The 26,096-nt window shown below is 51.6% G+C and overlaps 1 protein-coding gene across 2 annotated transcripts in view; it reads right to left on the bottom strand.

The window, feature by feature from the left end:
* Positions 1-26,096, bottom strand: part of Cmip (c-Maf inducing protein) — a 194,947-nt gene that overhangs the window by 51,453 nt on the left and 117,398 nt on the right. Inside the window, exons 2-3 of one of the 2 annotated variants that reach the window (XM_075977419.1) lie at positions 24,445-24,570; positions 18,205-18,255 (exon numbers count right to left, since the gene is read on the bottom strand). In XM_075977419.1, the coding sequence (XP_075833534.1) occupies positions 18,205-18,255; positions 24,445-24,570 (177 nt within the window). Of the gene's footprint in view, positions 1-2,965; positions 3,239-18,204; positions 18,256-24,444; positions 24,571-26,096 lie in introns of those variants that run through there. The other variant, XM_075977420.1, reaches the window with a different exon arrangement.

Below are 26,096 nucleotides of genomic sequence, written 5' to 3'. Positions count from 1 at the left end.
CTAGGCCTTCTACCCAGTGAGACAGATCATGCTTGTCTCTGTATATAAAAACAAATTAAAAACCCCAAAACTTTAAGATCTTGGAGGGGAGCATAAAACCAATACGTAGGGTACCTTCTACCCTGATGATATGGGCACCTAGCAATGTCATCTATGTGGGTAGCAGGAATTCAATCCTCAAACACAGGCAGACTTGCCTGCAATTCAGGGAGCATGTTTCCTTTAGTCTAACACACGTGTCTTTCTGGAGCCTAAGCCAAGATGCTCTCAGGGCCACAAACGCTCAGGCAAGGTCATGGTATCCATGGTGAACAGTGCGAAAGCAGATGGCGGCAGGAATGGGACAGAGTGGCCATAGCATCTGCTGGAGGACAGTTGGAATCTTGATTCACAAGACTGTCACAGCCAGGAGGGAGAAGGAACCAGCCTAAATCCAAGCATCCATAAAGAGTCAAATTGGTACATGAGTCAAAACTGGCTGTCGAGTCTCTAAAGGTCTCACACTCTCCATCACAGCCCTTGGGACCAGTGGTGTCAAAGGGAGAGACAGGATGGGCCAGCCAAGAGACACTAAAGAAAGTGTCATCGATGCTTGGTAGTAGGGTAAGAGCCAGGAATAAACCCACGGGCTGGACACAGGTGACCAGTGGGTGGGAAGTATGAGAGGGGACGGCAGGAGCAGCAGGTAGGAGGGTCATGATGTTGCAGACAGACAGGGAGTGGGTGGGGCAGACCATCCAGGGTTCTGGGTCCTTAGCCACACCCCAGGTGACGTGTTAGAAGCATCCTTCTGATGAGCTCAGCAGGCGATGAGTCATGGTGGGGCTAAGATGAGGCCACTTCTGGAATCCTAGCTCCCTAGAGGCAATGCGGTCTCTTCCCACTGAGTCTGCTCTGCCACAAGCCAGGAGCTGAGGAGGGGGGAACAGGTGTCTTGAAGCTGTCTTATGGCTGGGCACATGACGGATATTATAAGGCTCGACTCAGTGCGAGGCCGACAACCTGAAGCCCGTGTTCAAACCCGGCCTTGGCTGTTTGTATACAAGGACACCAAAAAAAGTGGGTTCTCAAAGAGTTGTAAAACCCAAAGCAAATATAATACGCAGCAGAAACTGAGTGTGGCCCTCAGAGCCCCAAAGAGCTGCCATCTGGCCCTTCATCAGCAGAGCTTTGCCAAGCCCTGGCTCATGAGTCAGATCCCAGACTGGGAGTAGAAAAGATGCTCACAGCTCACAGCTGGCCGTGGTGGCAACCACACCTGTCACACCAGCACTGTGGGGAGTGGAGGCAGGAGGAGCAGGAACTCAAGGACGCCTTCGGCTCTGTGAGAGTTCAAGCCCAGCCCAGACTACTTTGAGGTGGTGTGTCAAAGGAAAACAAACAACAAAAGGCAAAGCAAGCAAAGAAAACAGAAAAGTGAGGGGGAAGGAAAGATGCTTACCATGATAAGCTACTGGGGAAATATACATTACACTGGTACAGAGGTACCATTTCACGTCTCCTGAGGTGACTGTGACGGGAAAGACAGTACCAAGTGTTGACAAGGATGGGGTCAAACCAATCCTTGTGCATTGCTCTTGTGAAGTAAAAATGTACAGCTCACAGCGACATCATACAACAGTCCCTGGTTCCCGCCCTCTTGTGCTGGGGGGGGGGGGTCAAAGCCCAGAATGTTGCATGTGTTCTCACCACTGAGCTATGCCCTTGCCTGTTTGATAGTCTGAAGATGCCAAGCATGCACTGACCGCACAGGTCAATGGCTCTGTTTCTAGAAATCTGCCCGAGAAAAAAGGAAAGCCTAGTCCCACACAGATAAGCACACGAGTGACCATGAACAAAATCAACGTCCTTCAGCGAATGTATAACTCAACACAATGGGGTAGAGCCAAGTAATGGAAAAAGAGCCGAGTGCATCCTACGACAGCCTAGGTTACCTCATGGCCACTGTGTCTAGTGACAGAAGGCAGACCTAAGACATACAGTTGGCCAAGCCATAAATTTACTAAAACCATTAAGTTGCATGCTCACGATGACTGATCTTAATGCCACGTAACTTACACCTCAAAGAAGCTATTTTTAAACTATATATAACGCCATCTACGAGGACAGAGGCGAGTAGACAAAGCCAAAGGCAGCATCGCTTGATAAGAGTATAGACAGGGTTTGTTGCAATAAGCAGACTTCAGTTCAAATCTAAACTCTCTTTCTACCATCTACCCATTCATCCATCCCTCCGTTATTTATCTGCCTACCCTTCACCAACCCACCCATCTACTTACCCATTCATCCACAACCCACCCATTCACCTTTCTACCATCTACTTATCCACTGAGCCTTCATCTATCTACCCATTCATCGGCTTACCCGTCTGTACCCATCTATTCACCTACCCATCACCCATTTCCCTACCCATCCTTCCTCTCAGTTTCCGCACTCATCCAGCCATCTCCACCATCCACTTACTCATGTATCCATCCTGCGCCCATCCGTCCGCCCACTCACCCACCGACTTACTACCCAGCCAACAAAGACTACGTGAAGCCTTCTATTATAACGCGCCAAGTATTGTGCTAAGTCCTACGGAGACTGTGGTAAGGGGAGCAGACAGGCCCTGGGATTTACAGCCTATTGTCTGACTGCAGTCCCTCATCTGCAAAGCAGTAAAATGATACCTACGTGTAAAGGCTGGCTGTGATTCCCCACGAAAGAACGCACATGAAGCGCTTCATCTACTTCCTGGCTACACAGCTAGAGAGAGATAACATTACCTACCAAGTCGTAGGAGGGAGTGGTCCAGAGCAGGCAAGACTAAGATAGACCCTCAGCATTTGTGGAAAAACGCCCCCCTGCCCCCCAGCCAACAATAAACAGAACCAGCAGGCAGAGCCTCCTGTTTCCCTTCTGGCAGAGCCAGTCACTCCATGGCTGTCCTCACCCTCTCTGCTTGTCAAGGAAGGGACGTTACCTGGGCAACACCAGCCATCTCTCTGGAAACTGCTCCTGTGGCAGAAGCAGGCACAAGACACTGGGGTTCTCACGTCTGAGAAGAGTGGAGTCTCTTAGCTCTTCCACAGGAGACAAGCTGTCATCAGGTGGGTGTCCCTCCCCTCACTGGGAGAGGTGTGGCTCAGAATGTACTGGAAATGCTCTTCCCAAGGATGGGGGCCACAGCTCTGCTGCTTGCTGCAGCCCGAGGCTCGCGTGCACACAAGTACGCATGCTCCTCGTCACTTGTCACGGGTACTCTGAGGAGCTGCGGAGGGGAGGACGTCCCTACGGAGATGGAGCTTAGCAAGCTAGGGAGGAGGATGTGGACTGGCTTTGACACTTTATTTCCAGGTCCCGCGCGGAGTTGCCCAGCCTGTCTGAAAGCTACTGGCCCCAGGGGGCTTCTGACAGTCAACTTAATTAGAATGAAGTCCAGCTCCTCAGCCACACAATCACTCGGCAGCTGCTAGTGGCCGCTACAACAGGCGGGCGCAGATGAAGGACACTCTTGTCACCATAGAAAGAACTATGGGGCAGTGCCATGCCCCTGTCACCATGCCCAAGGTCCAATTCATCTGCAGGCAGCACTGTGCTCAGCACAAGGAAACAGCCTCTATCTGCTTCCTCCCATAGGGGACATGAGTACTCTAAGCTTCCAGCTACTAGGTGTGTCCAAACTTTTGACACTGCAACATGACGCTGCCACCTACAAAGTTCACAGAACGAACACACACATACACACACGCACACACACACACGCACGTCTGCCCGCCCCTTATAATGCTGAGTAATTTAATACTTTTGTGTTAGGCCACATTCCTCTTATATATGAGCTATGGGGTACAGACTGGACAGGTACCCTTCCTCAGGCTTTTCCTCCAAAGTGCGATTTCACAGTGAATTGTCCCCTACAGACTCATGGGTTTGAGCCCTTGGCTCCAGCCGTCGGTGCTGTTCTGGGAGTTGGTGAGACCTTCTGGGTGTGGGGCCTCATTGTTGGAAGCAGGCTGGAAGGGTAGGGGCATGGAGGCTGCAGGTGGGCTCTGCTTCTGGCTCCATCGCTCTACTCCTCAGCTGGCAATCATGTAACAAGCAGCTACCACCTGTTCGCTGTCATGTCTGCTTCCCTGTGATGGGCTGTGGGCACAAACAGACGGCCCTCTTCCCTCCCTGAAGCTGTCTGTCAGGGTCTCTATCACGGTGACAGGATAAGTTACTAATACGTGGTGGCCCCCAGAGTCCCTTGCACACCCAGTAAGACAGGAAGGCTGATTACACCCCTGTCCTGACTCTATACTTGCTATGGGCTGTGGATGTTGGTGTGGACAGACAAAAGGCCATCTAGACCTATCATATACATGTATGAAATTGTCATAATGAAGCCCATCATTATGACTAAATTAACAAGCTAATAAAAGCATCAAAATGCTGGAAACGCAAGTTGATTTTATCACAGGGTGGGCCCTTCTGATCTAGAAACATTCACAGATCATGGTGAATCTGTTTCCCTCTGATGAGGATCCTTCCCTTGCCTCAGGCTTGAAAGATGAAACAAAACCTTTCCTTCTCAAGTTGCTTTTGGTCATGGGTTTTATCACAGCAACAGAGAGGAAATGGATACCTGAGAAAGCCTGTGACCCCGGCTGACTGGGGACTCCAAGGCTGGGAGTCAGCCCTTCTGTCTTTTGTGGTACGTGCCTGTCCATTATTTTTGAGGTGAAAGTCTGACCCCAATGAACCACCAACCATCCCTACGCATACAGTTCGGTGGCCCTGACCATGTCCTGTACAGCTGTCATCCCAAAGGAAAATGAGGACGCCCAATAGTCAATGACTCTTCCCCTTCAACAGCTAGTCTCCAGGTTTCTGAAGAGGCCACGGAACTGGAGTCAGACAAGCATGTGACCCTTTGAGCCAGACCACTCAGCAAGATGGATTCACGGTTGACAGGCAACCTAGTGACTGTCAATATCCATTCCCTCTCATGATGTGGAGTTCATCGTGGTGGCCAGGTCGACTGTTGCTGAGCTGCTTGTCTATTGATAAGGGCTGGGCTGTTCCCATCTTCTGCCTCTGTTCTTCTGCGACCATCTGGATGGCTACCACCCCGTCCTGTGACCTCCGCTGAGCTGTGTGGGTCTTTCAGGGAACCTAGATTTGGCCCGAAATCAGAGGACTTCATCCATATTTTTCAGATGTAGGGGGCGGGGAGGAGACAGAAAGCACCCCAGCAATGCTACCAATTAGATAACAATGGCTACTCCTTAGTCAAGAGCAGCTGCGGTGCATGATGGCCTTCACTCTTCCTTCTGAAGGGTCTGCATTTAACACCTAACATGTTAGCTTCACGTGTGCGCATGTGTGTGTGTGTGCAGGGACTCAGGTGTGAGGGTACAAGTGGAAGCCAGAGGTCAGCCTTGGGTGCCACTCTCCAGAAGCTGATCATCTTGTTTCTTGAGACAGGGTCTCTCACTGGCCTGGAACTTGCTAAGTGATCAAGTAGGAATGCACCTGCTGGCCCTGGGATCTCCAGAGCACACCATCATGCCTGGCTTTTTCACATGGGTTCCGGGGACTGAACTCACGTCAGTCTCCAAGCTTGCAAGACAAGCTTTACTTACTAAGTTACCTCCTCAGACCCTCACATAAACTTCCGTAATCTCAACAGCATCTCAGGGAAGGTGAACCCCACTTTACAGATGAGAAAACTGAGGCAGAGAGGTTAAGCCACACAGCCAGTCGTAGCAAGAGAACTAGGGTAGCCATGTTTGTACCCTGAGTGTCTGACCTCATGCTATCAATCACGGAGGATGTACCCAGGGCTGGAGAGATGGCTCAGCAATTAAGAGCACTGACTCCTCTTCTCGAGAACCTAAATCCCAGCACCTAAAGGGTGGTTCACAACCATCTGTACCTACAGTACCAGGGGGTTTGACTGTCGCTATGGGCACCAGGTACAGACATATCTGCAGTAAACACCTACACACATAAAATAAATACAATAACAACTTTAGAAACCTATGCCTTCCTGTCAGTTGGAGAGCCTAGTTGATGTGTGGCCGAGAAGCCAGCTCCTGGGGAGATGGGTACTTTGTCTGGAAAAGGTCTCAGCTTCAGCTCTCAGCCTAAGTGACCATCATAGGCAGCTTCCCTGTCGCTATTACTGCTGCCAAGGAAACAGCAAGACCCAGGTGGGTGTCCTGTTCTACTGGCTCTGGGCATCAGCTGGTTGCCTGGGTAACCATGAGTCTGGCTGGTGAAGATGACCCACCTAGGTGTCAGGCTCCCGGCTGGGTACCAAATCCCACGCGCACTGCATCCCAGGCACAAACTGATCATCACACAGATGTGCGATGCTTTCCACTGAGTTCACGTTCCTTGGAGGCAGGGACGAGGCTTCTACTTTCTCTGCAATATTGCAAAGGGTAGCTGAGCCACTTGGTGCAATGAAATCGCTGCTGGTGGTCTGTTCAAGGCAGGGAGGAGAATCCTAAACCTCCGCATCAGCACCAGAGGCACAGCCTTCAAACAACTGCTATGGACCGGGAACCCTGGGGGTCTGGGCCAAATGCAGACTTAGCCTTACAGATCTGGGCAAGGGCTGTCAGGAAACCCTGGAGACTCTAGAGCCCTGTAAAAAACAAGATCCAACCCGCACGCCTGTTGGCTGGCTGTGAGGTAGACACATCCCAACCTGTTGGCATAGATAAGGTGGCGATGGAAGGGACCTCTCCCTTTTCCAGGGTGACCCTGCTGGCAGTGTGGGTTGACCTGTGTCTCCCCAGGAGTTATACCCCAGTTATAACTCCAGGTATCTGACTGTGACCTTAGAAGAAATGGGGTATTTATGGATGGGATCAAATAAGATAAGGTCATGCTTGATTATGCTGGGTCCTTAACTGGTGCTCTTACAATAATGCACATGGAAACTCTCCTTCTCTCCTCCCGCCCCCCCCCCTCTCTCTCTCACACACACACACACACACACACTACCACTACCACTACCACTACTACTACATGTATAAGCAGACATAAGCAGAGAATGGAGCTGTGTGGCCAGAAGGAAGGAGGGGAGGGCCAAGGGTTGGTTGTAGCCCCCAGAAACTGTACAAAATCAGGCAAGGATGCTCCCAGAGACTCCAAGGGAACAAGGCCCTGCTCACACCTCGACGCTGGACTCCACCCCAGAACTATGAGAGTGAGTTCTAATATATATTTTTTTAAACAGCTGGAGCTAGAGGTCCTGGGAAACCTGCATTCCTGGGGAGCAGCAGGTGGGGGCTGGCCTGCAGTCCAGACCCCTAGCCCCTCGCATCTAGCTGTTCCTTGAGCCACGCTGATCCATCTAGCCCCATCACGTCATCAAGGGGTCAACAGTGAGAGACCCTCAGCTCATCCTCCATTTGCTAGGTGCCAGGTCTTCCTTTCCTTAGTCATCCTGGTGGTCTGCTCCCTCTGACTCCTTGGGGGGCTGTGGAATCTACATTATCACCCCAAAGCCTGCCCTGGCCCTGGCTGCAATGCACAAGCCCTAGTCCTGTGTGGCCTCAAGTGGGTGGAGCCCAGCCATCCGGAACCCTCCACACCTGCATCATCTGTGATGTCAGAAGGAGCTACCTGGGGACCTGGCAGGGTACAGGAAGAATATCCAGGAGAATTCGGACAGGGACGTCAGCCTCAGCTGACGTACGGTCCTTGGCAATGAGAAGCCACGGGGGAAGATTCTACATCTTCCTTCCACAACAGCACAGACCATCAAACCACCAACAAATCAAGGCTTCTTCCCATAAGCTTCCCCAGCGCTAATGCCCACCCTGAAAAAAACCCTGCTAGGACCCTCAGTTCTGCCCACACATAAGAAGCATCTTAAGGCTTAAGAGACTCCATGCCAGCCTGGTACACCGTAGATGGGTGGTACTCAGACATTAGGTGTGTACCAGCATATTGAATGAATTTATCCCTGTTCAATAGCATTGTTCACAACAGCCAATAGGCAGAAGCAACGCAAGTTCACAACGTCATGAACCAACGGCGGCACACGTACATACACATCGGAGCATTACTCAACCTTCAAAAGGACAGAAATGCTGAAACGTGCTACAGCATACATGACCTGAAAGACATTCTGCTGAGTGACACACGGCCAAGTCTCATGGGATTCCACTCATGTTAAGGTGCTGAGCGTAGCCAGCTTTCGGGGACAGCATGTTGAATGACAGTTGTTGGGGGTTGGGTCAGAAAAGTGTGGATTCCTGGAACTGGAGTTACAGAGTTATGAGGCACCACATGGGTGCTGGGCAACCTCTGCCAAGCTGCAGGCATGACATCCTGTCACCGGGCCTGGATGACAGGACTTGGAGAAGGACCAGGGTCTCAAATGTACAGTTGGCCTCTGTGCGCATTCGTGACAGCCTGGGATGTTTGAGCTGGGTTAGAATGAGGAGTGATCCTTGTACCTTCTCCTGACCTTGTGCTAGGCAACTGTACTTTCCGGGAGGGAGATGGGGTTCAGACAGTAACTGAGAACCCCAGGAAAACCCGACCGTTTTCCGGGAGTGTGGGCTCCAGGTAGCTCATCATGGTGAATTCTAAGTCACCAATATGAGGGGAGGGGACACAACAGAGGATCCAGAGAACACATTCAGGCATTGGCACTTGACCTAAGGCTCTGAGGGACATAGCAATGAGGACAGAGGGAGGCGTCAGATTCTGAGGTGGAATTCGGGCCTGGCTGCATGAGAAAATTATTCCATGAGGACTGGTTCTATTCTTTGTAAAATGTCACCATCCAGGGACACTGTGCGGCTTAGACAAGATGACAGATGGAATGGACAGAATCTAGTAGTCACTCAACAAACACTTACTGTGCTTTCCATTTTCTCTGGCTGTTGAAGCCTGGGTTGCACTAGTCATCCGGAGAGAATGTTGGTTCGACATAGTGTAAGTGGTCCTACCCCAGTTCAGGACTTAGATTTGAATTTCTTTTATTTATTTGAGATAGGGTCACATGTGGCCAGACTGGCCTTGAATTTCTGACCCTCCTGGCTGCATTTCCCAAATTCCCAGATTACAAAGTGTACATCACTTTACCTGGTTTATGGAGTGCTGGGAATTGAACTCAAGGCTTTGTGTATGCTCGGCATACACTCTACCAATTGAGCCACCCCCCGCCCACCTCTCAATCAGACTCTCTAAGCAGCCAAGTGATACAAGCCTGTGAACCACTCTTGAGAAGCAATGAGACATGAAGTCAAGTTCTTTGAACTGGTCAGGAGGCTGGGAAAGAGGAGACCTGCGTAGAGAATTCAACTCAGACTTCAATAAAAGCCTTAAGAGCTAGCACCTACAGGTGCCTGCTGCGCCCCTGGCAGTGTCAAGGGACTCTGACCTTCTGGGTGTCCTTTATTGTCATGGTCCTAAAAGCCTATCCCATCTAAGGACAGACACAGCCACACAGCCGTGGCAGAGAGCCTGGCTTGAGCCTCTGTAGATCTGCCTCAGTTTTTCTACCACCCTCAGAAGACAGTCCCCCAGCACAATGTTGCCACCATGCAGCAGCTCTGTTAGGAGTGGACTTGCGTCTCCACGAGTGGGTATCTCTGTTTGTCTATGGGGCTCGGCATGTGCTAGGGCTACCGTTGAAGGTTCGAAACACCGATGCTTCAGGGCCTCGGTGACAGAGCTGTGACACCAACCTAGCCAGTCAGCTTCTCCCAGAGTCTCCCCTTCCCCGGACCTGTGCCACCGCCCCACTGGGCATGCGTCACCTCTGGAAGGGTGAGGGTGAATTCCTCTGTGGGGACAGCTGTGGTTGCTCTTTAAAGTCTCTGCCTAGCCTCGTTTCCAAGCCAATGGGCGGGCAGGAGCCACTGAGGCCAATACAAAACTGCAGGCCACTGTCATCCCCTCCACTGGGCCACTCAACCACCATGCCACCCTGAAAGTAAGACAGCATCCCCAGATCAGAGCACCCCACTGTCACCACAGCCTCCTGAGGAACAGAGGTCAGGTCAAACGATGACGCTGTCTTCTGGTTATGTCTGGAAAACTCATCCACAAAGACAAGGAGGGGGGGGAAAATCAAATAAAATTCTGCCTTAAAGGGCAGAAAGCGGGCTTACCCACAAACCATGTATGTGAAAACCCTCCCTGTGCGGCTCGGTGACTCATCGGTCCCCATCAAAGTGTGTGCTGATGACACATGGAAGCTCCAGTCCCCTCCTTGCTTGGAAGAAAAAACAACCCACAGATGCCACTTCTTTCCTGAATGCTGGGAGAGAGAGCCACCATGCTGCTCCAGGGACCCAGGCAGGCTTTCATACCGAAGGGGAAGGAATCTCAGCACTGTCAGGTCTCTAGGAGGGCTGGGGAAGGACGGAGGTTCGAGGGCAGGCTCGGAGGTCCGAGAACATAGTGAAAACCCAGCTCCTCCATTTTCTCTCACGTGCACGTGTGTGTCATGCGAGGACATGTGTGGGGGCTCAGGAATTGTCACCTGGACTTCCTTCCTTGCTCTCTTCTAAGGCAAGGTCTCTCACTAGAACCTGGGGCTTGCTGACTAGGTGAGGCTGACGGGTCAGTAAGCCCTGGGGATCTGTCTGTCTCTGCCCCTCTGGTGCTAATGCTACAAGTATGTTTAAAAAGTGGGTGGGTGGGGGCTCCTGAGGGTGAAAATCAGGTCTTCATGCTCAGCTATTTTCCCCCTCCCTCCCCCACTCTCTAACCTTGCTGCTTGGGGCTGGTCACTTTATCCATCTGGGTTCCAGATGTTTGGCCTATGGAATAGGGAGACGCATCAGGTCCCCAGGGTGAGGACTAGGTATCAAAGCCCATGTGCTGTTTGTAGATAGTAGACATTCAAATTCTCTCCCCTGGTCCTTGGCGAAACCCCATTTCCCAATATGAATGCCAGTGAATTACTGAAGACCCGAAGCCCTATCTAGCTGCTCTGAGCAGAATCTAGCAGCCTTTCTTCACCTGTGGCCTGGTCTCCGCTACCTAGGCTCCACAGTGCCGGCCAACCAGTGGCTTCACATCGGACAGATGCTGAGAGAAACAGCCGCAGGGAGGAAGTCCTTGTTTGGCTCACATCTTCAAAGGTTGTAACCCAGAGCCATCTGACTCCACTGTTTCTGGACGTAAGGTATGGCAGGGTGACCAAGGAGGAATGTCTTATAGCCTAGGCGCCTGTTCAACTCAAAGCAGCCAAGAAGCAGAGAAAAGGACAGAGAAAGGGAGAGGAGAAAAGCGCTAGCCACACTCCTAGGGGCTTACTTCCTCTGGGGAAGCCCCACCTCCTAAAGTGTCCATCAATTCTCAATAATGGTATCAAATCCTGCGTGGGTGGGCAATCACTTCCGAAGAGCCCATCAGCTGGCAAACCTGCTGTACAGATCAGCCTTTGAGTGGCATCTCCCATGCAAACCATAGCGCTGTGTCATAAAAACATTAACTAGAGGGAACCGGGTAGTGGGGGCACACGCCTTTAACCGCAGCACTTGGGAGGCAGAGGTAGGCAGGTCTCTGAGTTTGAGACCAGTCTGGGCTACAGAGTGAGTTCTAGGAAGACCAGGGTTACACAGAGAAATCTTGTCTCAGAAAAGCCAATGAGCAAACAAATGGAAGTCTCCAGAACTGCATTGCTCATAAGTGTATCGTCCAGGACTGTTTTGAGCAGTCTAATGGATAGGAGCTAGTCTCTCTCTTCTGGTCAGGTGCAGTGTACCCACACTGTATAGGCCACTAGCCCGTCAGTCGCTATCTCCTTAACCAGAGCTGGTGTGGTGCCAGTGTTTGCACTCAGCTCACCGTCCTTTGACCTAACAATGGCTCCTGGGTGCACACGCTGTGACTGATGCAAAGAACAGCTTCAGGACATCAAACAAGCACAGACACGGCCTCAGGTACCGGGCAGTCTGGACCTTGGCAGGTAAGGCATAGGGACCTTTGGGAGGGTTGAAGAGAGGGAGACAGTGGATCTCTTCCTGCATCTACATAGACACGCTACCATATAGAAAAGCCAGAGGACCGAGGACCCAAAAAGCGAGGTGAGGAAAATGACGTCTGCCGTCATGGACAGCTCATGGCGGAGACACAGGCTGGAGAAGGGAGACTCGATTTTCATCCATACTTTTCCCTGATTTTAAAGGACCGCCACAGACCTGGGCAGGGTTCAGTTTGTTTGTTTTATTTTTTCCAAATTTATTTTTTTATTTGAGAATTTCATACATGAGTATTGTATTGACATCACCCCCCTACCAACTGCTACCATCTCTACCTTTATCCCCTCAAAACCGTAACTTCTTTAGTTAATACTGCTAAATGTACATATATATAACCTATTATAAGACTAAACTGCATATATATAAACATATATATAAACATAACTTATTGAATCTATTGGTCCTATGTAGACGTGTTTAGGGTGACCACTGGGGATTGGATAATCTATCAGGGAGCTTGTCCCTCTCTCAGTAGCCACCAAGTGCCTGTAGTTCTTCATCTAAAGGTGGGGCCTTGGAAAATTTCCTCCATCTGCATTGGTACAACAACGGGTACCATTATGCAGGTCTTGTTTAGGCAACTATACTGTTGAAATTTCGTGAGTCCAACGTCCCTGTCGTATCTCGATATATGCTATCTAACACGTGGTCCTGGTCCCCTGGCTCTTACAATCTGTCCCCTATACCAAAAATATTCCCTAAGTCTAGTGAAGATGACAATCAACTCTGCACACTTGACAGTTAAGATCTGTGTGCTTTGTTACATATGATCATAGTTCAAGTTTTAAAATCATAAAAAGTGTGAACAGGTCCACAGCAAGTAGAAATTCTTCTGAAGTTTATCCTTTTCAATCTTCAAAAACAAATGGGGACTCTCATCCCCTCCTCCCAGAAGCAGTGGGTATCAACTACTCAGGAGAAAGAGTGGTCAGCTTCCACTCACAGTGACTATCTGGTGACCATTGCCCCACAGCCTGGCAACTAACTCCCACGCACCCACAGTGGGAATGTGGGCACAAACACCAGAGTGTTCCTGCCTGTACCAGGCCTAACGGGACGTGTCCTGTCACCAGAGGATTAACAAGCTGAGCCACACCCACAGCAGAACAAACAGAATATAGCGTCACCACATGAACAAGAACACGTCCAAGTCTCACAAACCCAATTTTCAGACTACAAGCCCAAGGCACAAATGAGTCCATTCATAATAGTGAATTCAAGCAGGCCAGACTAACAATAGATGCTTCTAGGTGTGTGGGCATTGGAGACCCACGGTGGGTAGGGTCCTCACACTTCAGGTTCCCTGAGGAGAGTTCTCTGGGTCACCTTTTTTGGTCTGTATGCTTCTCTCGAGGCTCCCGGGAAGAGCCATTCTAAAGGACAGAAGCACCTGTGCCAAGCCTCATCTGGGGTCGAGTACTGACTTACCTAGCACAGAATCTGGGAGAGGTGAGAGGGTGGGGAAGTGGGGAGACTGTAGGCTCAGGGTGGGATGCTGTCCTTCTCACCTCCATAACCCTGCCAAATTCTGACGGAAGAAGCTGGAAGGAAGGACAAAGCTCACTCAGAGGCCACCTGCCTAGGTTTGTGTTCCTGTCCCGCCTGTATTAGGGGGGCACTGAATCTGTGTGCTCTTCAGCCCCTTCTTCGAGATGAGCCTCATTAAGCCTTGGGGTTCCATGGCATCCCCCCAGCACGGTTCCCAACATCAGACAGTGGCTAGTAATTGTTTTTATTTTCTCTAGCATACAGGAAGCCTGAGAGCATTGACTCTCCTCCCCAAGGCCACCCAGCCTCTGCCACTTGTTAGTTTCAATCCCAGGAGCTCCCCTTGTTGTTAGTTACGGGGACCCCAGTGACTCTTTGAGGGGCCACACTGAGGCTGGAAGACACTAAGGACTAGTAGCCCTGGCCACCAAAAGCCTCCACACTTGGGTCCTCCTAAACCAGCCACCTTTGCTCTCTGGGACACCACAAGGCCTTCCAGCAATGCTGGAGTCTGGAGACTTCTTACAGTTCAACTTTTACAAGGGTCCCGGAGTCGCTCTAACCCTTCTGGGAATGAATGCCAAGAGCTAATGTGGATAGGTGAGGCAGGCACGTAGCTGGGTTGTAAAAGGACCAAGGCCCTGTCCTGCTTCTCCTTCCTTCTTAGAGGGCAGGACACTTGCGAGTCATACAAGAGGGCTGATCCAGCGACTGGGAAGTGAGGGGCCGTGCCAGGTCCAGGCACTGAGTAAATGGGAGTGGTGTGGTATATATGGGCAGGTATCGCTAAACCTCATATTGCTATCTTGAAGATGGACTTCGGGGTTGGGTTACTGGGACTCTTGGTCCCTCCTTTCCGTTTCTCACTATTGCGTGTCTGTTTAATTGGCATACAGACAGTGGTGGCCAACCTTATATTGTTAGGCTGCCAGGGCCCGGGATCTGACCCTATTAATTCCTATGGGGTTATGTGTATGGGGGTGTGAATGCGTGCAGCAGCTTCTGAACCACATTAGGAGGCGAAGGATGGGCTGCAGAGTACCAGTTACATAGATGAGGGTAAGGTACCCAGCTAGGGGTTCACCACCAACCGTAGCTACTCCTCAAGGTATCCAGGCAGGCTTGCCCCTCACGGGTGTGTGTACTGGGACCTCTTCTCTCCAGAGCCCAGAGAGAAAAACAGGCCAGTTTCTCACAGTTTTGTAAGCACGGGTCGTGCCCTTCCAGCCTGGAACACAGTCAATGCCACACAACCTAGGCTGGCCCCTCATAGTGTTACACACATGCCCTGGTGCGCACAGTGGGCCTGTCCTTGCACAGTAACATATATTAGGATGGGTCATTCTCTTTTGGGCCTTGAACACACCTTAGGCCTTTCTTCTTATGGCCCTGAACAATACAACAGGCCTGTTCCCTCACAGGGTTGAACAACAGGCCTGTCTCCTTACAGCCTTACACATGGATTGGCCTAACTCCCAGAGCTTTGTACACACACAGGCTCTTATCTATCCTCTCAGACTTTGTATACAAAACAGGCCTGTCTCTGTACACATGACAGGCTGTTCCCTCGAAGCCTCATGCACACGTAAGCTATCTCTGCAGACCCTGGCCTCTGAGGGCCTGGGCAGGAGCAAGGAGGAGGATCTGAGTCAGAACTGAGGCCTCATTAACTTTGTGTGACTGTTTATGTTTCAAACCCAAGGGAATTGGCCCCAAGGGCCTACTGCTTAAACCAAACAGGACAGCCTCCCCAGGGAGCCCTCAGGACCGCAGGCTGGACTCCTGGGGGTTTGGGTAGGGCAGAACAGCTCTTTCCCATCCCATTCCTAGGACAGGAGGTGCATGTCCCCTATTCCATCATGGGACTCCAGGCTTCCCTAGGCTCCCCTGACCAAGGCAGCTGAGGGCAAGAGCAAAGCTCTTTCCAGGAAGAGGGAAGCGGAAGGGAGAAAAAAAGGACTCGGGGCTCATGGCCTCATGTCTCCTCAGAGCAAACTGCTGGCTTGCGAGAATCTATCCAGGTAGAGAAAACGGTAGTGAAGGAACCTCTCAGCCAAGAGGGCCATGATGGCAGCAGGAAACACACAAGGAGATCCCAGTAGAGATCTCCTGACTATTAAAAAAAATGGCAAGACTCCTACAAGGGGGCCGCAGTATCCCTTGGCTGAGGAGCCCTGCCCTTCTGAGGGCCATACACTGCCGTTGCAGCTAAGTCTTCTTAAGACCCAATTTTGCCCTCCCGAGGAAACACACTGCCCTGGGCAAGTCTAGGCAAGTTAAACTGGGAGACACAGTATCTGAGCGGAGTGCGTCACGGTACGAAAAGAGCACACGCTATCTATATATACTCCCTGTTGTAGGCCACAGGCAGGAAACTCACAAATTCAAACCGTAGCTGTGGAATCGCTAAATGTCCTAAATTCTGATGTTCTGTTGTCAGCTTTTCCTTGCCCTCTGTGTTAAAAAGGAAAAAAAGAAACAAGTAAATAAAACAGAGGAGAACTAACTCCACAGTGGCAGCCTTTACCCACAGAGGAAAAGAGTGGCCGGGCTGTCTCAGGCACAGAGAGGGGGGTCACATCCTGAACGGGCTGATGAGTCCAAACCTCAGGCTGTTTGACAGAGAGGGGGCAGAATGGACCCACAGGACTGGATTAAAGTTGCCGTGTAACCATGGGCAAGCTGCTCTGAGCTCTAGTTCCCATACTGGCTGAATGACAGAAGAACAGAAGTGTGCAAGCCAAGCCCGACACGTTACGGACTTTATGCGAACAAACACCCAGATCTGTTTGGATTGGGACAAATAAAGGTAAGGGTTCAAATCCAGGCCTTCCAGCTGGCATTGCGAGGTGGAAGTATTCCCCCAAACAGCTTATGATTCTCTGTCACTCTGCAGGGACAGACAGCAAGTCTTAATAACCCTCACCAAACTCAAACCAGACCTCCAGGAGCCATCATTAAATCAAATTGCCATACCTGGTGGCCGCATACCCGATCATCGGGGGTCACCTAACCCAGGTAGCATCTCACACAAACTTAAATGGCGGGCAAGGAGAGTCACCCACCTCCTGGAGGAAGGGACAGAGCCCGGTGAGCCCAGTGCCATCCTCTAGTAACTCTGGCTTGGTTTCCCCAGGTATTTTTAAAGAAAGTTTTTTTTTTTAAAGATTTATTTATTTATTATGTACACAGTGTTCAGCCTCCATGCCTGCAGGCCAGAAGAGGGCACCAGATCTCATTACAGGTGGTTGTGAGCCATCATGTGGTTGCTGGAAACTGAACTCAGGATCTCCAGCCCCTTAAAGAAAGTTTTCACTGACTGAATTTAGGGATTATAAAATGCTAGACACCATGAGAATGGAGGTTCAAGTCCTTCTAGAATTGCTGAAAACCCAAGGGCATTCTCCCCAGTTCTCTGGGTTCACTTTGTAAAAACCCCACACATAATCCTAGGTTAGAATGCTGAGATAATCTTTCCGCCAAAACCTCTTAAACTTTCATTTCTTTGTAAGCCTCAACCTGGAGGCAATCCTCCTGCCTCAGACTCCAAAGTCCTAGAAACATAGACATGTGTCACTAAGCGTGAAATTCCACCGCACGCCTCTTATCTTGGTTACCTCTTGAAACTTCAGAAGCACAGCCAAAGAGGTGTACCTGGCGTGCAGGGAGAGGAAACATCCACCTCAACAGGCTGGCAATGAGTCAGGACCCTTCACCCTCCTCATCCCTTGCAGACTAAGCCCCCCTTTCCAGGACTAAGTCTGGCACAGACAGGAATGAACGTCACAGGGGCATGCCACAAGTGATATGGAGAGCAGGAACCTTGCCCAGCTGTCAGTACACAGTAGGAGCTCAATAAGTGCAGCCTCATGCTAACAATTCATGCTTAGCTCAGACTTGGCACCAGGAGTATAGAGCAAGAAGATGGACAGGTAAAAGGGGAGGAGATGAAGATCTCTCAGGGACAGTCACGTGATTTTCTGGGCACTCCTTCAGCTTAGTGCATGCTGCCAGCTTCCAAGATCCTCTAGGCCACTATGAAGACACCCCGTGACACGGTCCACACCTACAATGGTGGGTTCTGAACCACAGCTTAGAAGGCAGGGGAGGGAGACAAGAGACATTCGAGAATGCACTACCCATGCCCTGTGACCCGACTCCATTACCTGGACCACTGAACACAACAGAACTGGATCCTGGCAGGGGTGATGGTGGTGGTCCAGGCCTAAGAAGTGACAGCAGGTGCCTGTCCTCTCCAAGTGTCAGAAGCTTGAAACTTCACAGAGTGAGAAGGGAGTAAGTGAAGCTGGGAAGCCAGCCCACCAAAAGGAGCAAAGATGGTGAACAAGAGACGGGGTTTTTCAACCTCTGCTGAACTCCCGTTCCACGCAGATTCCAAAACTTCTTGCTCAAAGAATGTTCTGGAACCCAGAGTGCAACCTCCCTGAATCCCAGGTTTGCCCTCCCTCTGATGAAAGCAGATCTAGGACCCTTCTTGAAGCAAGGGACCAGCTAGAAGGTTCTAAGCTGAGCAGCCACCACCAAGGACCTGCTTCTATCACAAGGCACAAAGAACTTGGGGAGGCCGCAGAAACTCCCAGCAGCAGCAGAGACCCCTCACTGAGCCACCCAAGAGGCAATGTTCCCCCCCTTCAGGCCAGCTCTCAGCCATCACTCTCTAAGCCCCAAGGAGCCACTGCAAACCGGAAGCAGGGCCCCGACTTACCTTCCACTGCAGAGAATGGAACCACTGATCTCGCAGGTAGCTGTTGGCAGCCTGTAACAACAAGAACAGAAGAATGGCAGGTCATTTTCTAGAATGTCTCAGACCATCTTACTGCCCTCCACATAAGCCCCTAACCACTGCCATTTGCCCTGAGGCCCTGGCTTGCCTCCTGAAAAATTGTGCACTGACCCTCAAGAGTAAAATCAGAACAGAAGACATGGCTGCCAGTATGGGATGGTTTGGCTGGGCACAATAGTCTCCACCCTGCTGGCTGGAACACTTTCCCTGTGCTTATACATATTGGACCTTGGATGACGAGAACTGGCCGAAGATGAGAGAGTTGAGTGATTGGTGCCTCTGTTCTGCCAGAACTGTCCAGGAACCTGGCCTGTCACACCTGGGGTTCTCTCAACATTCCCCACAATGGGCTTCCAACACCTCGAACGTATGTACCAGAGCTGAGCCTCGGAAAGACCCAGGTCCAGGTCACAACCCTGATCACATCCTAGGTATGAGCAAGACATCCAACGACGACATAAGGCCTCCAGAGGCCTGTGAAGAGAAGCACCCCCACTCACAGCCTGGGGCTCACCTGCAACCCCAGCTCTGGTCAGCACTGGCTCAGTATCTGGTCTTCTGACAATGGGCCACGGGGTGTACAACAGCGGAATGGAGCAAGCACCTTGCAGAGGCTCCACAAAGGTTCTCCCTTTAGCCCCGGCCACTGTGTGTGTTGATTTCTCTGGTGTTAATAATTTCCACAGTTAGCTCTACCATGGAGACTCACCACTCTCATGAGCAAGTATAAACCAGGATGGGCCAGCTCCAGCACAGCCCCGGTCTTGTCTATGCTTTCAACATATCACAGTGCAGAAGAAAAATCATGGAGGAAGGGAGCCCTCCAAAAAAATACATACACACTAATTACCTGTGGTGCTGCTATCCTGTGGGGGTAGAGAGTCCACAGATGGTACATCAAGGCTCTCGTGACAGGGAGATCACCCTGGACTGTGTAGTGGCCCCATGGGATCACAGGGTCCGTGTAAAAGGGAGGCAGAAGGGCCTATCACACTGAAGCAGGGAGACAATCAAGGTCACAGACTCCAAGGAGCACCCAGAAGCTAGAAAAGGAAAGGAGACAGACTCTCTCCTGGGCCTCAGAAGCAGAGCCCTGGCCACATCCTGATGCTGGCATGTGGCACCTGGGATCCCAACAGGCAACTTCAGAAGATCCAACTGATCTTGGGATGAGAGTCAAGCCCAACCTACTCTGAGCTCCACTGTTACCTTTCTGATATGGTCCTGGGGCTGAGATGCCACATGCAGCCCACAGTCTCGTTCCTAGCTCCTTTCCTTCCCACACACAGGACAAATGCACACAGCTGAGGGACTTGGCCATGAGTGTGAGCTGGTGTGGTGTGAAAGGGCACAAGCTTTGCTCTTAAGAGCTAGTGCATGGCTTGGCCCTGTTTCCTCCCATGCAGTAGCAGCCAAAATATCTCAAATGTCTGCTCGAGAACAGAGGCCCAGATGAGGTAGGTAAGTAGACAGATAGGTAAGTGGGTGGATGGGTAGATGGGTGGATGGATGGATGGATGGATGGATGGATGGATGGATTGGATGGGTAGGTGGATGGGTGGATGAATGGATAGGTGGATGGATGGGTGAGTGGATGGATGGATGGATGGATGGATGGATGGATGGATGGATGGATGGATGGGTGGGTGGACAGATGGATGGGCGGACGGTCAGACGGATGTGTATGTGGACAGATGGACGGACAGACGGACGGATGTGTATGTGAAAGGATGGATGGACGGACGGACGGACAGATAGATGTTTATGTGGATAGATGGATGGATGGATGGGTGGATGGACGGATGAGGTAGCTATGTTGACAGATGTAAGCAGACAGGTACATTCACAGATGGATGGATGCACAGGCATAGGAGAGGAAAAAAAGAGAGGCAAACCTTAGGATTGGTGAAGCATCCATATACCCATTTCATGGAACTTCAAAGAACCCTTCAGCTCTGACACCCTCCTCACCACCATGCTTTTGCCAGGTCTCCTAAAACAAGCACGGTGGTATGTCCCTGGACACCTGTGTATCAGGTTTGGACTATCTCGACTCCGTGGTAACCAAGGAGACAAGTACTATGGTCCAGTTACAGGTGAAGAAATGAGGTTCTGAAGTTTCCCACTGCTCAGGGCACTTGGCCAGTGGAGCAGACTTGGATCACACCTCAGGCCCATCTCCCTCCTAGCCTGCTTGCCCCAATACCCCCTAGGGAGCAGGCGAACCATGTATGTACCTGGCTCTTGTGGGTATGGGCTGTGGCTCTGGGAGATGCTTGAAGTCAATGAAAAACATGGTACCTATGCCCAGTACCAAGTAGCCACCATGGAAAGCAGAGTGGGCCAGGCAGTGTGTGAAAAAGGTGAGCTTTCTTTCAGTAGAGGATGCCAAGAGACGTTCTGGAGGCCCAGGACAGGCCTCCCCAAGTGGCTTCTGGCAGGTGGCAACTTGGCCTGGCTGCACTGCAGCCAGAAGGAGCATCTGTCTATGAAGTTCCCTTGTAGCCAGGAGGGCAGCAGAAGAGGGTCAGGACAAGCCAGATCCCAGGGAACACTGGGCACAGTGAGGGAGGGCCTGGAGGGTGACTTGGGAGGAGAAGCCTCAGGAACCCCAGAGGGAGCTCACAGCCCACCTTGCCCCCATGGCCCCAGGCTTGCTCTGGTGGCTCTCTGACGGTGCCTGGTGATAACCTTCCCACAGGGCTGGCTCCAGGGAAGCCTGCCCAACTTCCTCCGAAGAGGCTGCCAAGTTCTAGTTCATTGTTGCATTGTCCGCGAGGTGAGAAAAACAGTCCGGAGCCTGCAGGGACTGTTCCCAAGTTCAGTTTCCTGGCCCAATCTCCAGGAAAACCAGCAAAGAGCAGCCGGGAAGGCTCTCTCCCTCTGTCTCTCTCTCTCCCTCTCACTTCCAGTAAGAAAGGAACCCATCCTGTCCCAATTCCTGCTAGCTACTGGTGTATATGGTAAACAGCTGTACATCTCCCATGGGGCTTTCGAGATTGGCAATGGGGGGGGGGGGGAGACACTGCTGGAAAGAAGGGTCCACTTGCCCTCCTGACACAAGCCACCTTGGGCGCAGTCTACTCTTCCTACAGGCGGACACTCTGCCTCGAGGATATCAGCACTTCATGGTTCCTTGGAGCTCAGACTGTACCAGAAGCCACCAGCAATGTGGCCCACATAGGACATACACAGTGTAGGTGCTTAGGAGCTGGTCTCCTCACAATAGTGTTGACAAGAGGGTGGTAAGAGAGAAATAAGATTAGCAGGCCTCTGCTGTTGCCGGAGCCTCTAACACAGACTTAGGAAGCTCAGACTGAAATCACAGAGTCCAGGAGCACTGACTGGCCCCCATGCTGGCCACTGCAGGAGGACTGCACGGTGATACACCTAAGTGATGTGTGGAAAGGCTTACTCAGCCTTCCTGGAACCCCATGCTCAGGTCCCAGGGGCTGGACTTCCAGGAAGACAGACTATTGATCTAAGAAAGCCAAATGGGAAAGGCGATCCCCAGGAGGACACTGGGATGGGAGGGTGATAAAGAGAGAGATGCCCTGAGGCTGAGACTTTAGAGAAAAAGAAATAGAGAAAGCTGGAGAGGGAGGGAGGAAGAGAAGAGCAGAGAGAAAGGCAAGAAACAGAAGGGAAACAAGGGTGGAGAGACAGAAAGACAGACACAGAGACAGAAGATGATGGGGGAGGGAGACGGAGGGCTAGACAGCACAGATACAGCAGAGCCTTGGCACTTGGCATGGCTCGGCGCTGAGAAAGAGCAATTCCCAATCAATAGCATCAATTAAACCCAAGATCACGCCACGGCAGGGGCTGGTGGCTGCAGTGTTCACTCTCGGCTCAAAACCCTCCAGGGCTATCACACAGACAGACCCTTCAGCATACCTGGCTGCTTCCCAGGTCCCTTCCCACCCTGGGGTAAAGAAGACATAGTCACAGTCTCTTGAGGTTGCTCTTGGTGACACCTGGGCTCTGGGACCTACTACAGCATGTCATTCAAGAATGAAGACAAAGCCAAGGCCCCAACATCCATCACACATAGCATGTGAACCAAAATGCCCAGCAAAGGCCCTAGCCAGCACCTCTGTCATCCCCCTAGGCACAGGTGGCCACGCTAGTCTGCCTCCCTTGGCCTGACAGAGATGCAAGCAGGAAAGAGACCCATGGGTGGTCAGGAGCAGGGCTACACCCACCTAGCTCTCTGAAGGGAGACTGCGTTGCTTCCCTGAGTTGGTAGCTGCTGCGGCCTCCTCTCCTCTCTTCTCCTTCTTCCCTCCTCTGCTGCTCCTGCCTCTGACTGAACAGCCACCAAGCAGGGGCGGCAAGCGTGGAGGACGCTGGGGCAGCCTGGTTTGTCAGCCCACAGGGGGAGCTCTGACGTGTAGCTCAGCCCACTGCAGCCTGGGAGAGAGTCATCACTGCCGCCAGCCAGGGCCATGTCCAGGTTAAAGGGACATGCCCAGAGCCTTGCTCCTCCGACCCAGGGTGATGTTCTAGCCTTCCTTGGGGGCGGGGGAAAGGCTGCCCTCTCCAGTCCCAGAAATAAAAGGCTCTCCTCCCCATGAGCAGGGACCACCATCAACATAGAAACCAGAGCTTCCTGACTATTTCACACACCCAGCCTTATTTCACACAGCCCCTTAGCCTCTGATCTGTCTAGTGTCCCCTCTGTCCCTTAAGAGCTTCTTACTGCTCCCTCGTGCCCTCAGGATATACAGTGGGTGTTTGACAAGACTGTAACATCTAGACAGTCATGGGCATCAACCTCACTCTCTGCTGCATCAGAGAGCTACCTCCCCACACTTAGCACTAGATGTGCCCCCCATGGGGCACCCTACTCATATACCCCTGGACCCCACGCATGCATCCCTGGGGGCCCATCTGTCTCCCGGGGACTCAGTGAGTCACCCCACCCCCCAGTCCTCTGGGACATGCCTGTGTCTGAGCTGCATTTCAGTAATCATGTGTTTATGGCTTGGTCTCCCCAGAGGCTGACAGTGAGGGTGAGGATGGGGCTTGCGGGGCCCAGGCTTGAAGCTGCATAATCCAGCAGTAAAAACATTCCAGAAGACTGTCCTGCTGCCCTTCAGGGTCCTCCTTGTCTCTGTCTCCTTTTCTGCTCATGGGGTCACCCACCCCTACTGGGCCTGGCATTGCCCAACCTCGCATGGACCCAGTACTACAGACATCAACTGGGCAATGGACAAGAGAAGCAGAAGAGGCAGTGGCTGAGTATGTGCCCCCTAAAAACAGGGAACAAAGAGGGCATTGGGGAGCTCTGCTGGCCAGAGGGAACATGACGAGGAATGGGGGGCTGAATTTGAAAATGGGCTACGGCAGGCATGGCTTCTGGCATCATCCAAGAGAAAACAGCAAGGATAGGGACATGTCACACAATGTCCCTTTGCGCTGCTGTGGCAACTGGCTTCTACCTGCTACTTCCCCTCTCCTGCCTCTTGGTGGTACCAGAAGGACCATCAGCTGCCATGGCCAAAAGTGGACAGGGAGCCAGAGCAGAGTGCACTCCCAAGGAATTAGATAGTGTAAGCAGTGTCTTAGTGTGGTCACCACCCCCTTTCCCACAATGATGCCAACAGAGAGGGAGGGGCAAAGCCTAAGTGCTGATGACATCACCCATCATCTGGATCCAGCTGTTCTTGAAGTTCTCTCCTGGACTTCTCAGTGATCTTAGTAGCATAACAGTCCTATAAAGCTTGTGTCATTTCCAACTGATGTCCTCGCGGACATATACAGTCAGTATGCCCACTGTAAAAAAACAAAAACCACCACCACAACAAAAAACCTAAACCAACAAAATCATATACAGGCCACACCCTCACTTGAGTCCAGCAAAGAGAAGATTCATAACAAGGTGCTTCTCACAACTTTTAAGGCCTGACAACTGGTCCATGGACCTCGGTTTCCCTATTTGCAAAATGGAAACAGGAGAATTGATTTTCTGGGCTCGGGAAAACTAGCAAGCTCCTAGACAGTGGGCATGTAGCAGGTGCTTCATTCATGCACAGCCCTCCTCCTGCCCTCCTGAGAGCCCTTCTTTATACCTTCCTGATGTTCTGTTTTGACAAAAGCAACCGTCTACAGAGGGAGCGGGTGGGGGGCAATATGCTCATTCATGTTTACGCATCTTACCTGCAGCAGGACGGTCCCCCCAGGGATCGTGAGCTGTAAACAGTACTTCGGGGCGTTCTCCCAGGACAGCGGCTGAACATCTTCAATGGCGCTGTAGGAGACCGAGTTTTCCATGTACCCGGACGGCTGGAGTAAAGAGAGAAGAGAGAAATAGGCCCAGGTTACAAGAGCTGGCACAGCCTCCATCTCAGAAGCCAATGCTGGTGTGAGCATTGAACAGACGACGTGAGCACAGAAATGCAGCTAGTCCAGGACCAAATGAAGGGCAGAGTTCTCGGCTGTCAGCATCCTACTGTGCAAAAGGGCTATAAAGGAAACTCATTCTACATCTAGGGTGCAAAATAAAGAGGCAAGGGAACCCTGAGTACAAGGGTGAAGGGTCATCCCCTGGTGACCACACAGCCCAGCTAGACTCTCAACATCCCTCCCCAGCACAGCATCCTCCAATAGCTCCTATGCCCATGGGGTCACTCGACTGCAGTCCACGGAAGGGACCTCTAACCCATCCTGCTCCTTCCTCACACCTCCAAAGTCCACAGAGAGTATGCTGTCTTTCTCAGGATCTGGTCCCCTACATGGTTCAATAGCACATGTTGGGAAAATGTGTAAAAAAGGCAGCCACGGCCAAGGGTTGGGAGAAGGCAACAGAAGCCTAAAGTTATTCACACTGCCCTCTAAGAGAGTTCTCTCAGAGAAGCATGGGGTGTGGGGTGGCCTGGGAGGACGACACAGGGTCTTCCACCTCCAAGACGTCAGAACTCAGGAGAATCAGAAGAAAACCAAGTGAAGACTAATAGCAGCCTCCCCCAGACCCTTGCCTATGCACACAGTGCTCTAAGAACCCCATGAGTTGCTTTAGGGAGGAGGTGTCAGGGCCATCCGTAGAGCACAAAGGACTTGTGACCTTCCCATGGCCATGACGGAACTTATCCACTGTAATACACTGAAACAGGAAGGTGTGGTCTCAAGTCCATGACCCAGCTGAGTATTTTACCACAGACACTTTAGATCTCTGACCACTGCTTCTCTTCCCATTGACGCATAGTAGACATGGAAAGAGCTGATGGCTAAATTGCCTCAGCTTTCCTGGTATGGGTGGTCAACGGTTTTGAAACAGCTGACCAGCTTAGGTTGATCAACAGATATCCACTGAGCTTCTAGTATATTCTGAGGGTCGTGATAGGTAGGTAGCACAAGCCTGGAGTTCAGTGGGGTGGACAGACAACAAATAAAAGACAACCTGGGGAGAGTTGAATGGGGGAACCAAAGTGGGGCTTAGTGATAGGGGCAGAGAGGAGAGGCCACTGCATAAACTCGAGGCCAACACAAAGGCCCAGGGGCAGGAAAAGCAAGACGACTGAGGTAGAGGGCTAGGCACGGCTCAGGTGGCAACGGTCCAATTCTAGAGGAGCTTATAGGTCCATCTGGGGTCTTGGGACCACATCCCCAAGGGGAAGGTACTGCAGGAAAATCTGACATCATCCCTAAAGCCAACAGGAATACGGAGGTGGGAGGTAGCTCACCCCAAGCCTTTCAGGCCAGTGCACCGCCCTTCAGCAAGGCCTACAGACCACAGTATGTCTTGCCAGTGTGCGGAGTGAGTACCCTTTCCTGCCCTGTACATCGGAATCACCTCCTGTCCCCCTTGGCAC

Source organism: Microtus pennsylvanicus, chromosome 6 (genome assembly GCF_037038515.1).
Source record: "Microtus pennsylvanicus isolate mMicPen1 chromosome 6, mMicPen1.hap1, whole genome shotgun sequence".
Taxonomy (NCBI): Eukaryota; Metazoa; Chordata; class Mammalia; order Rodentia; family Cricetidae; genus Microtus; species Microtus pennsylvanicus.
Note: the sequence above shows the minus strand (reverse complement) of the source record. Positions and strands in the feature narration are given on the sequence as shown.